This window comes from Pristiophorus japonicus, chromosome 17, assembly GCF_044704955.1.
Source record: "Pristiophorus japonicus isolate sPriJap1 chromosome 17, sPriJap1.hap1, whole genome shotgun sequence".
NCBI classification, from domain to species: Eukaryota; Metazoa; Chordata; class Chondrichthyes; family Pristiophoridae; genus Pristiophorus; species Pristiophorus japonicus.
The window spans coordinates 80,755,090-80,773,274 of record NC_091993.1 but is presented as its reverse complement, the minus strand read 5'-3'; the positions used below and the strand labels follow the sequence as shown (position 1 = coordinate 80,773,274).

General features: G+C 44.1%; 1 protein-coding gene across 3 annotated transcripts in view; it reads right to left on the bottom strand.

Annotated features, from left to right (window-relative positions):
- The window catches only part of LOC139227820 (ankyrin repeat and SAM domain-containing protein 1A-like), a 482,026-nt gene that overhangs the window by 143,213 nt on the left and 320,628 nt on the right, over nt 1-18,185 (bottom strand). For all 3 annotated transcript variants that reach the window (XM_070858888.1, XM_070858889.1, XM_070858890.1), the window contains 2 exons: nt 17,874-17,946; nt 10,758-10,864 (listed from right to left, as the gene is read on the bottom strand). In XM_070858888.1, coding sequence (XP_070714989.1) covers nt 10,758-10,864; nt 17,874-17,946 — 180 coding nt within the window. The remainder of the gene's footprint in view (nt 1-10,757; nt 10,865-17,873; nt 17,947-18,185) is intronic.

The following is an 18,185-nucleotide window of genomic DNA, read 5'->3' as shown; positions in this document are numbered from 1 at the left end:
GCCGGCACTGTTCCAGAGGATTTTTCATTAATTAATTCATAGCTGTGACTTAGCATTCTCTAAATTCATTCTAGAGTCAACTAGGTGAGAATCTGTGAACCTTTTTCTCTTATCAAAGTAAATATAGTATTGATGCACAAACAGGCTTCACCCCAAATTTAAACCTGCTAACCTGGAAAAATAATTCACATATACATATAAGCCATACCACTGACTTTTGCTTTAAAACAGTAAGGACTAAATGTAAGCACAGTATACTTCCTTTTCACATAACTTTTGGCAGAAAACATGAATGAATTTGAACATGCCAACCTTTAGATACAATTTCAACCATGAAAAATAATGGTCACAATATGTTAAAAACTGCTCAAAGAAGACTAACTGTTTTTGCCACTGGGGATCAGATACCAATATTTTCACAGTATTGAAGATTGCTAAGCATATGCAATGGGACATTCAAACCTTTTAATCTATCAAGAAAAAACACACTTTTCTGGCCAAAATCACTAGAAATATTTACCTTTTCATTAGGTCACCTGGCATGGGTCAATCATCAAATGTGCTGAGGGGCACCATCAAGGTTTCATTGTAGTATCCTCCATGCCACTATACCTTGCCCTAATTGACTGACTGAAGGCAATTTTTTGCTTTGCAACACAGAATGTCAATAAGATACCAAGACTGGAAAATATATCATTCTGCACTCAACTGGACAGCCAGGCTGAGAACTGATCGAACTCATCACAACCGAAGCTGGCAGACTGGGGAATGAGGATCGTTCAAACACACAATCTGCAGATCATGAAGCTAGGGAATTCCCTGCAATATTAAATCCTCTAAATACACTTTGCAAAACATAGTTCTTATAATTTTTGCTTTTATTGTGTTCCTTACGATTGGGATAAACACTGAGGCAGAGAAAGAGAGAGAGGAAGGAGAGGGACAGTACAATAACTTGCTAAACATTCCCTGTCTACATTTTACTTCCAAATGTACTATAGCATCATGATGGCTGGAAATCTAGTCTGGAAAAATGTATTTGAAGAAACCAATTATTATTTACTCTACATTTATTATATGTAAAGCATTGAGATGCTCGGTAAAAAGGCACTATTTAAATGCCATTTTCACAGCTCTTCAAAAATGAGCATTTTATGCACTTTAGATGATCCCATGTGGCAGCACAAAAATGGAACATGAAAATATCCTCATAATAGGAGTAAATTCTCCAACAAAACACTGTAAATCAGGGTTTGATGGCTTTCTTTCCCAATGACATTCCTGGTAACGGCACTCAGTATTAAACTGGTTAAAGATCTATCTGTCGGATTCATGTCCCCCTCTGGTAGTGATGAATTATTTGTGACATACATTCTGCTTCCATCTGTCTGGTAATTCACAGTGCCGCTCAATGTGTATATGAAAACTTCAACAAATGTTGACAACACATTTTCTTGCTTTCACTAAGCTGCAAAAACATGATCCAGGAATGTGATGGGCATAATTTGTTTTGTTTTACAGAACTGGCTAGATTATTCAAGAAATTGTTAAAAGCAGTTTTATTTCATTTATCAAAAGATCTGTTCACACTGCAGATTATGTACATTACTTTTCTACAATTTTTCTAAGTGTCCAAGTCTGTCACCTTGGCTCATTGCACTCTTGTTCTGGCTCAGAAGCTTGTAGTTTGAGCTGCATACCAGGAGTTTGAGTTCCTGATCGAAGCTGACTCTTGACTGGAATATTGCCACTATTCAAAAAAAAGCATGGCATTCTCCCAATGAACAGGCCAACATTCCTCCCTCGGTAAATATAACTAAAAAGTATATCAGTATATTCATGACATTATTTATGGGGTCTTGCTGTATGCAAAATAATTGCTTTATTTGGCTACATAAGTCATTGCAGTTGAAAATAATTCATTACAGGTGAAATACTGATAAACGATGAGTCTTTTTTCTTTCAATATTATCAATATAAAACGTTTAAAAAAAAATGGCTACATCAGGTGCCCAAACAAAAAACACAGATTTCTCCACATATGCCAGGCCTGTACCCAAAGATAAAGTCTTATGTTATCTCTATTTTCAAGTCTTAATAGTAATACAAATTCCTCTCATATCTTACTATAGGCACAGTTGCTGGATAAAAGTCTTGGGACTCCTGGCAACCTTCCCTTAGATTCCACGACCGCCCGAGCTGCTTCACTGAAAGCTCAAACACACAATTCTTTTAGGCGAGGGGCTGGAGAAGTACTGGTAGGTTAAAGACTTATACATCATATTTTACCACCCAGACTTGGAAAGACTTCAACAGTATCATTTCCAATCAGCAGTTCAACTCTTGAGGCAACAGCTTAAACTATATACACCTGAACAAGTTTAATTTGTTTTAACACAAATATATTAGGATAGGTAATTGGGGTATTTATTTTAATACCATTGGGGTTTCCATGGTGAGTCATGCCTGTGTGTGCTGCAGTGGCTCCTGGTTCAAATTGTACCTGATGTTATGAGTGTTAATCTCCCTTCTATGGCAAAAGTTAAACAAAAACACAAACTTTTACTTGTTATGAAACATAATTAACAAGGTTGTAAAATATTGGAAACGATATATTCTCCTCCTGTACACATCAATGCTGCAGGACTTGGAGCAATGGTTATTATGCTTCACAATATGACTTCCAATTTTCACTGCATAACATACTCAGTTACAAGTTTACCTAACAATGTTGTAAAACACAATCCTGTTAAATCAGCAATGTGTGGGCACACAGCCTTTGAGGCGAGCATGGGAACATTTAATCACTATGATCCTGTAAGAGACAGAACGCACACATCCTTTATTTTGGAATTTTTGCATGAAATAATTATTTTAGCTGCACTCCTTTTTAGCATTGTCTGCATCCCTCCACAAGGCAGCAAAGGAAAACAAGCATCCTAGTAAATGTTCTGCCATGGGATCAAAATGGAACAAATATATGAAAAAGGAAGAGAGATTTTTCGGTACCAGGACTATAAACCATAAAGTAGATGAGAGCCAGCCAACTGAATAAAAATAAAATATAGGCAAGGTTTGAAGCCTTTTATAAATTACTTATATGTTAATAGTGTTCCAAAATATATTGTAGCAGAATCTCTCAAACCAAAGTCTTAGCAAGGAGTACTGATGTACAAAACTCACTATTACAACTGTATTCTTTTACTTGGGGTTCGAAGAATTATCTGAATGGACTAAAAAAGTGTGACCAATAATTTTCTCTTCACTTAAGAAAAAGCAGCATTCATTTCCCTTCACATGGTGCAGCTTAGCTCACAAAGCAATCGAATCCCTCTTAAATGACAAAATGGAACATTCTTTGGCAAACCATCCAGCTAACTACACTTTGTGTTTGACTAACTTAATTCAGTTCTCTGATTAAAGAGAGAGATTTTGATGAGGGTTATGCGGTTGATGTGTATATGGACTTTCAAAAGGCGTTTAATAAAGTACCACAGAGTAAACGGTAGCAAAATTGAAGCCCATGGGATTAAAGTAGTGGCTGCGTGGATACAAAATTAGCTAAGGGACAGAAAGCAGAGAATAGTGGTGAATGGTTGTTTATAGAACTCATGTTAAGAGTGGAAGCAAATCTTCCTCGATTCTGAGGGACTGCCTATGATCAGACCGGAGGGGTCTATGTTTCTATGTTAAGTGTGCAGTGATGTCTCGCAGGTGTCAATGTTAGGACCACTGCTCCTTTTGATATATATTAATGACTTGGGTATATAGGGAAAAATGTCAAAGTTTGCAGACGACATGAAACTTGGAAATGTAATAAACAGCGAGGGGGATAGTAATAGACTTGCCATCTATGGTGCCACACCTCATGTGGCAGGGCAGCTGGCTGAAGGGGGTCACAGCCAAGCCCGATTCCATTCTCACTCAACATCAATGCAAGCACCTGCCAGCAAGGATCACTGAACAGTAATCAGAAATGGGAACTTGATATCAAACAACGCAATATAGACCTGAAATCAGATCTAAGATCCATATGGCTCATTATGGCTACACAGTGTATTCAATGATCCGTGCTGGAAGCACATTTGGGATCAGACTTGGCTACGACAGCTATGTGTAGCCAGATGGCCTGCTGAGGCTCAACGTCTGTCTTTGCGCATTAGCCATGGCACCATAACTGGCACCTGGAAACCATGCTCCAGCCAGAGGTTGGTGCTTTCATAAGTGGTAGAGTGGACAAAAGAGGATAAAGGGCACATACTCTGATTGGTAGGATGTGACAAGTGGTCTTCCCCAGGGATGTGTTCTGGGGCCTCGATTTTTCACCACATTTATTAATGACTTGGATGAAGGAATAGAGAGCTGTATATGCAAATTTGCAGATGACACTGAGTTAAGAGGGGATGTACTTGCAGATAGGAGCAGGAAGCTGCAAAGGGACGTTGACAGATTAAGTGAGTGGGCAAAACTATGGCAAGTAGAGTTCAATATCGGTAAGTGTGATCTCATCAACTTTGAATTCAATATAGATAAATCGGAGTATTTTCTAAATGGTGAGAAACTAGGAACAATAGAGGAGCAAAGAGATTTGGGAATGCAAGTACACAAATCATTAAAAAAAACTGGTAGCCAGGGAAGAAAAAAAATCAAGGTTAATGGAAAGTTGGCCTTTATCTCAAAGAGGCTAGAATACAAAGGAGAGGAAGTTGTGCTTCAGTTGTATAGCGCCTTGGTCAGACCCTATCTGGAGTACTACATTCAGTTTTGGGCAATGCATCTCATGGAGGATTATATTGGCCTTGGAGGGGATGCAATGCAGAATCACCAGAATGATATCAATACTTAGAGGGTTAAATTATGAGGACAGGTTACATAAGCTTAGGTTGTATTCCCTCGAGTCTAGAAGTTGAGGGGTGATCTGATCGAGGTGTCTGAAATGTTAAAATGATATAATAGATTAGATACAGAGAAACAATTTCCTCTGATAGGGGCATCTAGAAGAAGAGAACATAAAATCTTAAAATTTGAGCGACGTCATTCAGGAGAGAAATCAGTAAGCAGTTTCACACAACGGATCGTAGAAATCTGTAACTCTCTCCTCCAAAAGGCTGTGGATGTTAGGAGAACTGAAGCTTTCAAGACTGCGGTCAACAGACTTGTATTCGGTAAGGGTATCGAGGTAAAAGGAGCAAATTCAGGTTAAATGGAGTTGAGGTGCAGATCGGCTGTGATCTCATTGTTTCCGCTGTTCCTATGATTTAAAAAAAAGTTCAGCGCTACTATTGTGTCACACAGTAACCAGACAGCAAAGGTTATGGCCCAAAATTCTCTCACGGCGTTACTACATTAAATAGAAGCTACTTACAGACAGGGTACAGTGGAGGTCATTCTCCACACCTCCACGCAGCTGAACACCAAATTTTTCTCCAGGCACTCCCCTAACACTCTGAAATCTGCTGATGCGTTAATCCGCCACTGCCTCTTTTGGCAGTTCATTGCATGCATTCACCACCTCTTCTAAGTATGAGGCTACGCTCTCTGGTAGAAGCTTTGACTATCTTAAACATAGACATTTATCTGTCTACAATCTTTAGGATCTTGATTACTTCAATAAGATCATCCCTGAGCTTTCTCTTATATTCAAGTATCTAATCCCAGGTTGCCCTTACCCGGACCTTCTCCAATGCCTGGATGTTGACCTTCTCCAATGCCTGGATGTTTTTCTCATAATACGGTAACCATAATTGTACACAGTTAAGGATGGACCAGAGCTCTATACAAACTCAATCTCTTCCTGAGATTTGTACTGTATTCCTCTGGCTATACAGCCCAAAACCCTATTTGCTCTCTTTTGTGTTATTGCACACTCTGCTGATAGCTTCAGCAATCTATTCACCAGTACCTCCTAATCCCTCTCCTGGGTCATGTTCTGTAGAATAGTTCAGTTTAACTTATATTGCCATTCTTCCTGATCCTTTCCCAACCTCCTAGATTTACATTTGTCCACATTAAGCGACATCTGCAATTCACCAGTTACCAAATCTATCCACGTTCTTTTGTTTTCAGTTGTTTGCTGTCCCCCTGCTGTCTGCAAACTTGGAGAGTGTTGTTACTGTTCCTATTCCAAGTCATTTAGAAACGTAGGGCCCAAGTTTCCACATGATTTGCGCCTGATTTTTAGGAGCAACTGGTGGAGAACGGACTATTTTAGAAATCGCAATTCTCCACATTTTTTTTCTGCAGTTCTAGTCAGGTAGAACAGTTCTACTTTGGAAAATAATTTTTTCTTCAAAAGGGGGCGTGTCCGGCCACTGACGCCTGATTTCAAAGTTTCTACAGTGAAAACGTACTCTAAACTAACTTAGAATGGAGCAAGTGAAGATTTTTGTAGAACTGAAAAAACCTATTCTACACATTAAAAAATCAGGCGCAGGTTACAAATTAGGCGTCCAGAACGAGGTGGGGGGGGGGGGGGGGGGGGAGAAGGGAAGTCATTAAATTCTATAATAAATCCTTATTTATACTTATACAAATAAATCCAACCTGAATAAACATTTATAAGCAAAGAAAAGATTAAATAAACCATCTTCCTACCTGTGTGAAAGTGCTTCAGGCAGGCCTTTCGGGACCGAAGGCTGAACGGGCCGGCCCGCGACTTCGGGCAGGGCCCGTCCCCAGCACCAGATTTACAGGTAGGTGGCGTTGGGTCGGGTCGGGTCGGGGAGGAGGGAGAGAGAGAGAGAGAGGGAGGGGGGGGGGGGAAGAGAGAGGGAGAGGGAGGGGGAGGGAGAGAGAGGGAGGGGGAGAGAGAGGCAGAGAGAGGGAGGGGGAGGCAGAGAGAGGGAGGGGGAGGCAGAGAGAGGGAGGTCAGGTCGGATCCGAGGGGGGGGGGGGGGGAGCGGAGCGGGGGTCGGGTCCAGTCGGGGGGTGGGGGTGGGAGCAGGAGTGCGGGTCAGGTCCAGTCAAGGGGGGGGGGGGGGCAGAGTGGGAGCAGGAGCGCGGGTCGGGTCCAGTCAGGGGGTCGGGTCGGGTCCAGTCCGGGGGGGGGGGGGGGGGGGTGTCGGGTTGGGTCTGGGGGCTGGGGGGGGAAAGAGGAGCAGGAGCTGGCCGTGGGAGGAGCCTTATTCACGCAGCCCCAGTGAGGCCATTCAGCCAGGGCTAGGGGCTGCGTGCTTCGGGCGCCTCGAACTACTGCACTTGCGTGCCCACTGTAGTGCGCATGTGCAGAGGTCCCGGCACAGTTTTCAGCGCAGGGACCTGGCTCCATCCCCCCACAGCTCGTGCTGCGCTGCGCCGAGGGCCAGAGGACCTGCAGGTAGGTGGAGAATATGGAGGATTTTTTTTAGGCGCACTTTGTGGCGCGAAAAACGGGCGTCCAGGTCGGGACTGCGCCGTTCTAGGCGCGTGTGGAAACTTGGGCCGTTGAGACATAGAAAATAGGTGCAGGAGCAGGTCATTCGGCCCTTCAAGCCTGCACCACCATTCAATATGATCATGGCTGATCATGCAACTTCAGTATCCCACTCCTGCCTTCTCTCCATACCCTCTGATCCCTTTAGCCGTAAGGGCCACATCTAACTCCCTTTTGAATATATCCAACGAACTGGCATCAACAACTTTCTGTGGTAGAAAATTCCATAGATTCACAATTCTCTGGGTGAAAAAGTTTCTCTTCATCTCGGTCTTATATGGCTTACCCCTTATCCTTAGACTGTGATCCCTGGTTCTGGACATCCCCAACATCAAGAACATTCTTCCTGCATCTAACCCGTCCAATCCCATCAGAATTTTATGTTTCTATGAGATCCCCTCTCATTCTTCTAAATTCCACTGAATATAAGCCTCGTCGATCCAGTCTTTCTTCATATGTCAGTCCCGCCATCCCAGGAATCAGTCTGGTGAACCTTCGTTGCACTCCCTCAATAGCAAGAATGTCCTTCCTCAGGATTAGGAGACCAAAACTGCACACAATACTCAAGGTATGGTCTCACCAAGGCCCTGTACAACTGTAATAAGACCTCCCTGCTCCTATACTCAAATCCTCTCACTATGAAGGCCAACATGCCATTTGCTTTCTTAACTGCCTGCTGTACCTGCATGCTTACTTTCAATGACTAATGTACCATGACACCCAGGTCTCGTTGCACCTCCCCTTTTACTAATCTATCACCATTCAGACAATAATCTGCCTTCCTGTTTTTGCCACCAAAGTGGATAACCTCACACTTATCCACATTATACTGCATCTGCCATGCATTTGCCCATTCACCTAACCTGTCCAAGTCACCCTGCAGCCTCTTATGCACAATGTAAACAACAACAGTGCCAGCACTGATGCCTGAGGCACCCCACTAGCTACATCCTTACTTGATCCAGCTCCACATATAACCAAGCTTGCTTCCTCTGTTGCAGCAGCCAATTTTCAATCCATTTCAGAAAGACATTGTCTAAGCCATGCGTTCCAACCTTGTGGACCAATTTCCTATGTGGCAATTGATGAAAGTTGCAGAGAGGCTGCCAGTGCTTGTGGAATCACATACCCCTCATATCTTCCTTTCCTGAATATACTAGTTTGAGAAGAAACGTAGTACAAATCAAATACTTAACAGGTAACAAATGGATTGCCAGTTTACACCCGAGAACAACTTCCGTAACTCACACAGCTTAATTCTCTGTAAGCAAAGGTCTACCAAACTATTCACCACTGAGTATTCCAGAGTTGCATATTGTGCACTGTTGATACTGCATGTAGAGCTAGACTTCTGTTGTATCTTACTAGATAAATGCACATAACTCAGATACAACACAGAAATGTACACTTTGTAAATTAGTTTCTAAAACCCAATTTATAATCTGTCACTTCAGTAAATATTAGTTTTAAATATTAAAATTCAATCCAAGCTGCAGCTCCTTTAATGACTACTGTAGTATGTTTTATTACCTTAAATTTCAACATCATAAAGACATTTCAAAACCGAAGATGAACTCTTCGAAACACGCAGCCAAAAGCCCAACACCAACAGTAAAATGAATTACTTCAACTTCTTATTCTATGACAATGAGGGAAGCATTAGATTTGATCAGCCAAAAATAAATACTTTTCAAAAATCTACAATTTAAAATTTTTAAACCACCTACATGTTTTGAATGAATGAAATAATATCTGAATGTAAAACAGAAGGACTATCATTTACTGTTCATTACTCAGTACCGCTTACAGCCAGAGAGTTTTTCTGTTCTGTTCATAAATATTCTGGAACAGATTTTCATAAAATAACTGAACGTTACTCCCAGCACTCAAAATGAGCACGAAAAAAAAAAATCACCAAAAGTTAAAACTGTTGACAGATGACGTGAAAGTAATTTTTCTTAGAATAAACTGAAATGTTTTACTCTTGCTAGCTTTCATTATTCTTTGGTCAGTCTCTTAATCTGGCTTCACTAATGCAGAGACTAGATTTAAAAAAAAACTTTGTTGGTTAACTGCTACTGTTACAACTACAGCACTCCACAAATCTCTACTCATGAAACTGCCTAGACAATACGATGAATAATTCTACATCCCAAGGAAAGCAAGGTTAAATGCCAATTCAGTGGTCGCAGAGACTATATTGGTAAGACTTTGAAATTGAACCAATGACAATGCAGGGCTCTCTGCAGCTTCATTTCCAGTAAAAGCAAATGTCAGAATTTCTGCACACATTATTCCAATCTGATCTCAGTTTTGTTGTGAAGGTTGGAGCTCAGTTTACCATTTGAAGCTTGCACACAAACTGTCATCAGCTGTACTGAACTGAGCTATAACCGCTAGCAGTAAAGCAGTTACCGACTACAATAAAGGCCCAGAAAGCATAAAGGATTATATAGCACTGTACACTTCCGGTAAATGTTGTCCTTACTGATTAACTCTTCCTTGGCCATGCTTTTCACAAAATGATGATGTGAATGGTGTAATGCATATCTTGATTTTAGATGTCATAGTTTTGGGATCAAAACTCACAATTATGCAGCACATTAGGCAAGAAGCCGATGTTACCTTTAATACATTCATCAGAATAAAATTCTAACTCAAAGATTAGTCAATACTGATTAAGAGAAACCAGCTATCAGTAGTGGGACTTGGGTTCTATATATTGATCTAACACTCTTTAAATGCTTAGTAGGATAGAATCAGATTGCTAATTTACAAACAAAACTCAAAGCCTCCACACTTCAAATCCATCTAAAATGGAGAAAAGCATTATATTGCATATTTTCCATATTATTAGATTCTTGAGAGGAGGGGAACATACACATATACAGTCAGCAATGAGAGTGAGCCATAGACAAATCAAACATGTCTGTGTTTGTTTAACCTCTTCAGAAATTGGGAACATTCTAGCCCTGCGCAATGAATCGGGTTACCATCAACTTCTCATTTTTAACCAACTTTTCCAAGAGTCAAGAGATGATCCACCATAGAAAAAGCACTGACCCTTGGGTAAGTTGGTAAGAGCTAATGAAAACTACTTTACTGGTCCGCCATGAGCTTTCCTGGTTTAATTATTTTTGAATATGCTACAAAAATATTACTGCAGTCTTCCAAGGGATAAGATTCTGAGCTGATGGATCAGACTCAATCTTTCTTAGCTACTTTTACTTTTGATAATTGATTTGAATGTTTGCCAGGAATGCATAACAGATGCATAAATTGAATAAACTACTGAAGATATTAAATGGCTAGCATTGACTAAGAAGGCATAGATGAGTGTACTCACCATGAAGCGCACATCATCGAACCCATTCAGCACCAGCTTGCTTTCATACTGTTGCATCCCAATGGACTCGAGCCATTGCCCGACACTCTGTTCCAGTATCCGTGAACCTGTTGAGAGATTGATCGGCAAGCGCTTCAGCAAGGAAAAGCCATTGAGGCGATAACAGCGGCACTCCGAGGAGGAAATATGACACTGCCACATCATGGTCCCCCGCAACGTGCTGGGGCAACTGGTCCAAGAAAAATACCCCTAAGTGCAGCACCTCACACCGTTGCACCAAATCCAGAGAATACTCTAAAAACCTGCTGAGTTCCTAATTAGAGTGCAGGCATACCAGTTTGTCAGTTTTTGCATAGATTTTAGTAATCCACAGTGATGGTCGTGCAGAGTGGTTGTCAAATATCCCAGACTCTCTGGTGTCCCCATTAGTTAACTTGTTTGAATCAAGTATGTGGTATGCAGCATCTGGGAGCTGCTGCTTCTGCACTCAAGTCAGCTCAAGCGGCTGCACTTGCTGCCTCTACTCTGATGTTGTTAATAATACAGCGGGGAACTGAGCCTCAAACTCATATTAATGATCAGCTCTTGGTGCTGCAGCAGTGTTCATTGTCTGCCAGCTGAGCTCCTCGCTTGGTCCCTTCACACTATTATCTCCCTATCTTCCCCCCTCCCCCTCTGAGCTCCTAGCACACAGCACTGATTAGAATACACCATCAGCCATTCAATAGCCTGAGCAGCTTACGACTGACTGTCAGGAGAAATGAGGCAACTTCAGGAGGAATGAAAAAACGTCGAAAACTCTGCATTCTGCGGCAATAAGCATGCACTTCTGATGTGGATAGTGCTCTTAACGTCTGGGAGTGTTCAGTGTGGACATCAGCAGGAAGCAAAGGGCTTTGATTTACAAAATTAAAATCCAAATCTATTTTCTTTCGTAATCCTAGCCTGCTTCTATCAGTTGGATGCTGTCCCAAACTGATGGATCTATTTGTATAGAATTGCCTTCCGCGAAGGAAACGCAACAATTCCGGAATACAAATTAAAGCAAGGAACTCATGAATGCGATGAAATTGCTTATCTTTGCTAAACTGCTCGACAAAAGATGACATATTTGCATAATGAGCAGCATAGTTATTGAAGTCTGTTAAATTCTTGACTGGACTGGGGATAAAGATAGAAAAAAGGGGTGAGAGAGAGAGGAGAGCAAGGGAAGGAGAAAGAGAATAGCGGAGGAGGGGAGGGGAGAAGATGGGGAGGGGAGAAGATGGGAAGGGGAGGGGGAATGGAGAATGAGGGGGAAGAAGGAGAGATAGGGAGGAGAGAATGGAAGAAGATGAGGAGAGGAGGGGCAGAGGAAGGGGAGGGAGGAAAAAAGGGGCAGGGAGAGGAGGGGGGAAGAAGAAGAGGAGGAGGAGGAGGATGGAGGGGGGTTGGGAGAAGAGGATGGAGGGGGGTTGGGAGAAGAGGATGGAGGGGGGTTGGGAGAAGAGGATGGAGGGGGGTTGGGAGAAGAGGATGGAGGGGGGTTGGGAGAAGAGGATGGAGGGGGGTTGGGAGAAGAGGATGGAGGGGGGTTGGGAGAAGAGGATGGAGGGGGGTTGGGAGAAGAGGATGGAGGGGGGTTGGGAGAAGAGGATGGAGGGGGGTTGGGAGAAGAGGATGGAGGGGGGTTGGGAGAAGAGGATGGAGGGGGGTTGGGAGAAGAGGATGGAGGGGGGTTGGGAGAAGAGGATGGAGGGGGGTTGGGAGAAGAGGATGGAGGGGGGTTGGGAGAAGAGGATGGAGGGGGGTTGGGAGAAGAGGATGGAGGGGGGTTGGGAGAAGAGGATGGAGGGGGGTTGGGAGAAGAGGATGGAGGGGGGTTGGGAGAAGAGGATGGAGGGGGGTTGGGAGAAGAGGATGGAGGGGGGTTGGGAGAAGAGGATGGAGGGGGGTTGGGAGAAGAGGATGGAGGGGGGTTGGGAGAAGAGGATGGAGGGGGGTTGGGAGAAGAGGATGGAGGGGGGTTGGGAGAAGAGGATGGAGGGGGGTTGGGAGAAGAGGATGGAGGGGGGTTGGGAGAAGAGGATGGAGGGGGGTTGGGAGAAGAGGATGGAGGGGGGTTGGGAGAAGAGGATGGAGGGGGGTTGGGAGAAGAGGATGGAGGGGGGTTGGGAGAAGAGGATGGAGGGGGGTTGGGAGAAGAGGATGGAGGGGGGTTGGGAGAAGAGGATGGAGGGGGGTTGGGAGAAGAGGATGGAGGGGGGTTGGGAGAAGAGGATGGAGGGGGGTTGGGAGAAGAGGATGGAGGGGGGTTGGGAGAAGAGGATGGAGGGGGGTTGGGAGAAGAGGATGGAGGGGGGTTGGGAGAAGAGGATGGAGGGGGGTTGGGAGAAGAGGATGGAGGGGGGTTGGGAGAAGAGGATGGAGGGGGGTTGGGAGAAGAGGATGGAGGGGGGTTGGGAGAAGAGGATGGAGGGGGGTTGGGAGAAGAGGATGGAGGGGGGTTGGGAGAAGAGGATGGAGGGGTGTTGGGAGAAGAGGATGGAGGGGTGTTGGGAGAAGAGGATGGAGGGGTGTTGGGAGAAGAGGATGGAGGGGTGTCGGGAGGGGGTCGGAGAGGGGAGACGGAGGGGGGGGTCGGAGAGGGGAGACGGAGGGGGGGGGGTCGGAGAGGGGAGACGGAGGGGGGGGTCGGAGAGGGGAGACGGAGGGGGGGGTCGGAGAGGGGAGACGGAGGGGGGGTCGGAGAGGGGAGACGGAGGGGGGGTCGGGGGATACGGAGAGGGGTTCAGGAGAAGACGGAGGGGGGCAGGAGAAGACGGAGGGGGGCAGGAGAAGACGGAGGGGGGCAGGAGAAGACGGAGGGGGGCAGGAGAAGACGGAGGGGGGCAGGAGAAGACGGAGGGGGGCAGGAGAAGACGGAGGGGGGCAGGAGAAGACGGAGGGGGGCAGGAGAAGACGGAGGGGGGCAGGAGAAGACGGAGGGGGGCAGGAGAAGACGGAGGGGGGCAGGAGAAGACGGAGGGGGGCAGGAGAAGACGGAGGGGGGCAGGAGAAGACGGAGGGGGGCAGGAGAAGACGGAGGGGGGCAGGAGAAGACGGAGGGGGGCAGGAGAAGACGGAGGGGGGCAGGAGAAGATGGAGGGGGGCAGGAGAAGATGGAGGGGGGCAGGAGAAGATGGAGGGCGGCAGAAGGAGAGGGAGAGGGTAGGAGTACTGGGCTCACATTTTTTGTCCAATATCATTTTGAGATTGTGTCCTTCTGCAATTTGTGCTTCCAGCAGAGTCTCCCCATTTCCAGTTCCAGGGCTTGGACCTCTACAGACAAGACATCACCGATAATACCCTTGGGCAGTTGCAAGGAAGTGTTAACGGCCGTCTGGTGGACATACCCATTCAGCTTTCCCCTCCTTCCATGTGGAGGCACCAAGCACTTCTCGGCACAAGGCTGAGATGGAAACTCAATGGAGCAGGTGCTGAAAATCATCCCTTCACTCAGACAAAGCTCCCGCTCACATAGAGACATAGAAAATATGTGCAGTCGGCAGCCATTCAGCCCTTCGGGCCTGCAGCACCATTCATAAGATCATGGCTGATCATTTCCTCAGTACCCCTTTCTTGCTTTCTCTCCCTACCCCTTGATCCCCTTAGCCGTAAGGGCCATATCTAACTCCCTCTTGAATATATCCAACAAACTGGCATCAACAACTCTCTGCGGCAGGGAATTCCACAAGTTAACAACTCTGAGTGAAGAAGTTTCTCCTCATCTCAGTTCTAAATGGCCTACCCCTTATCCAAAGACTGTGTCCCCTGGTTCTGGATTTCCCCAACATCAGGAACATTCTACCCGCATCTAACCTGTCCCATCCAGTCAGAATCTTATATGTTTCTATGAGATCCCCTCTCATTCTTCTAAACTCCAGTGAATAAAGGCCGAGTTGATCCAGTCTCTCCTCATATGTCTGTCCTGCCATCCCGGGAATCAGTCTGGTGAACCTTCGCTGCACTCCCTCAATAGCAAGAATGTCCTTGCTCAGATTAGGAGACCAAAATTGAACACAATATTCCAGGTGAGGCCTCACCAAGGCCCTGTACAACTACAGTAAGACCTCCCTGCTCCTATACTCAAATCCCCTAGCTATGAAGGCCAACATACCATTTGCCTTCTTCACCGCCTGCTGTACCTGTATGCCAACTTTCAATGACTGATGAATCACAATAAAATCGGTGTCACGTAACATGCGCCAGCCAATGTACAGTAGCAATCTGCTTCGAGGACTCTGCTGGTGGTATCTCAGGTGTGGATTGCTCGGCAGTTCAGCCTCAATGTGGAGATGTGCCTTGCTTTCACTCAGCACTTTCCACTGATGCCATGACAGCTACCTGTGACTAACTTTGGGAATTACAGCATTTAATTCTGCATTAAACCACCCTGAGCCACAGTTCAATGCACTGCGAATAAGCCACCTTGACTGGATATGGTTTCAAATGCTAGACACCAAATACCCACCATTTACCACTTTTTTTAACATTCTACATGCATCTTGTTAACTGCACTATTTATGACATCATTTATATATGCAGCAAATAATCAGAGTTGAATTCATGTTCAAAAGAACCCAACAATCATTTACACAACGCCTCAGAAGTAAACTAACTGGTCCAATCCAAATTAAATTTAACACTGGTTGTGTTGTGTCTTGCATAAAGAATCTGACCAAATACTGTGAGCTCAAAGTAACATGTGATCGTAGTCCTTTATTCAGGTCTCCAGAGTGCCTCTCCAGCCTGTGAGGCCTCCTCATGTACAGGTGCTCCCAAGGGATTGTGGGATCCCTTTGGACTCCAGGAGATGAGCCCTCTGGTGGTTAAACATTGTATTTCCAGGTTTACATTTAACAGGTTGCTTTGATGTGGAAATCAAATTAATTCTATTTGACGCTTAAGTGTTGAAACTACTGTTCATTATGGAAACAAATGGATACCAGCCCAAGGACATCCAACTATATAATGTGTAAAAAGTTATTAGTCTTAAGAAAATATTTTCATAAGATTGGTAACGTGTTCACCAACTTCCTTTTTGACTGAAACACAGTATATAGGGCCCAAATTTCCACATGATTTGCGCCTGATTTTTAGGAGCAACTGGTGGAGAACGGACTATCTTAGAAATCGCAATTCTCCACATTTTTTTTTCTGCAGTTCTAGTCAGGTAGGACAGTTTCACTTTGGAACAGAATTTTTTCTTCAAAAGGGGGCGTGTCCGGCCACTGACGCCTGATTTGCAAGTTTCCACAGTGAAAACGTACTCCAAACTAACTTAGAATGGAGCAAGTGAAGATTTTTGTAGAACTGAAAAAACCTTGTCTACACATTAAAAAATCAGGCGCAGGTTACAAATTAGGCGTCCAGAACGAGGTGGGGGGGGAGGGGGAAGGAAGTCATTAAATTCTATAATAAATCCTTATTTATACTTATACAAATATTATACAAATAAATCCAACCTGAATAAAAATTTATAAGCAAAGAAAAGATTAAATAAACCATCTTCCTACCTGTGTGAAAGTGCTTCAGCCAGGGAGAATGCTGCAGGAAGCCTCACAAGTTGAGGAAGCCGTTCGTTCCCGCAGGGGTGGGGGGGGGGGGGGGGGGGAAAGAGGAGGAAGCCGTTCCCGACGGCGGGCTGGGGGGGGGTGGAGGGAAACAGCTGCCTCAACTTTGAGGCTTCCTGCAGCCTTCTCACTGCTGCAAGAAGCCTCAGTGCTGATGGCAATGTGCTTTTATTAAAAAATTTTCAAAAATTAAACAGCTACAAAGAACTACAAAAATGGCCGATTGCCAATGTTTCCTTCACACTGCGCATGCGCGAACGCTCCAACGCGCACGCGCAGGGTTGCCGGCAGGAAAAAAACTAATTTAAATGGTACCCGCCCCCTCCCACTTAAAAAATCGGTGCGAGTGGTAGGCTCCGCCCCCTGGGCGCCACGCCAAGCAGGCATGGAGCTGCAGGGCGCTCCAGAATCGCGCGTTTTTGGCGAGAAAAACGGGCACCCAGCTCGGAGGGGCGCCCGTTTTTTATCGTGTGGAAACTTGGGGCCATAGAAACATTGTAAAACATTCTATTATAGAAGTTTCTCCATCAAAGGTGGTATAAATTCACAATCCTGTCCTCCCCAGAATATATTCAAGGTGTCTGATGTAGAGTACAATTCTCATTTGCTACTATATAATCTGCAAATACTTGCATAGCAAAAGGCTGGTCTGAATTTAACTTATGCTTCGTAAACTAAATGCACTTTTATATTAATAGTTTTCCCATTGGTAACAGACTTGTTAGAACCCAACGACCACCTCATACTGTAATGGTGAATGCCATTTCAGGGATGGTACGCAGGAGCTGCCCCAGAGTGAAATGTCTTTTTCCCCACTGGCCCTCCAAGTGAGCTCCACAGTCACCAATGACATGCTGGTAAACGTAAAGCCACGAGTGAAGCATTTTGAGGTTGTCTAAGCATCCTTTTCAAATCCCCAACAGCAATACAAAATTCCTTTAAATTATTTTTCCATAAAACCTCAAAATTCTGGTCTCAATTTAGCATTTCTGGAGTCCCTTCTTATTCAGCAGGTTAAAGAGTTTAACTGTTTTCAACATAAGCCCAAAGATAAATGTAAAAAGACATAAATGCAATTGTTTTTAAATTCTTTCTTGGTCGAGACTGTTGTGGAAATTTACATAAAATCATAGCTTTCCAACTTCTCCAAGAATGATCCAATTTTGGATTTAAAAAAATAAACTTTTAACAAGCTTTATATAGATTCACGATCAACAAGCTTTATATAGATTCACGATATTTGTATTGCACCACGATCTTACTATATAACATGCCATAAGCATTGTTACAGGCAGCAGGCAAAAAATAACGCTATGTTCAGTGGTTTCTTTGCAAATGTAGGCTATTCTAAATTAATGGTGTGAATACTTTTCTTTAATCTCAAGGCATAATTACTAGTCGTTACTTTACATGTAAAGACATTCAATTTAAGTTTAAACACATCCAGTATATGAATAGACTTTTATGCAAATTCCAATTTATTCAACCAAATAGCTAATATACATTTACATACTCTAATTACCTGAAGCATTCGGCCATTCTTTTCTGATGTCACTATCAATCCCTGCATCAATGGAACTCATTATTTTTTCAATCTAGAAAAAGAAATAAGCAGTAAGCATACTGATTATTTTGACAATGGTATATTTCTTATTAATCCTGATACTTCCAACTGAACACCAACATCAGCAAGCACAAGCCAATTTAAGCGAGTCATGACACTAGCTGAAGCCCAATTAAGTCTTGCAGATAGATCTGTTGCAACAGGCCACCCTTAAAAAAAACACAAACATGCACATCCACTAATAAAAAGGAAAAAGCAGACCAATCCAGC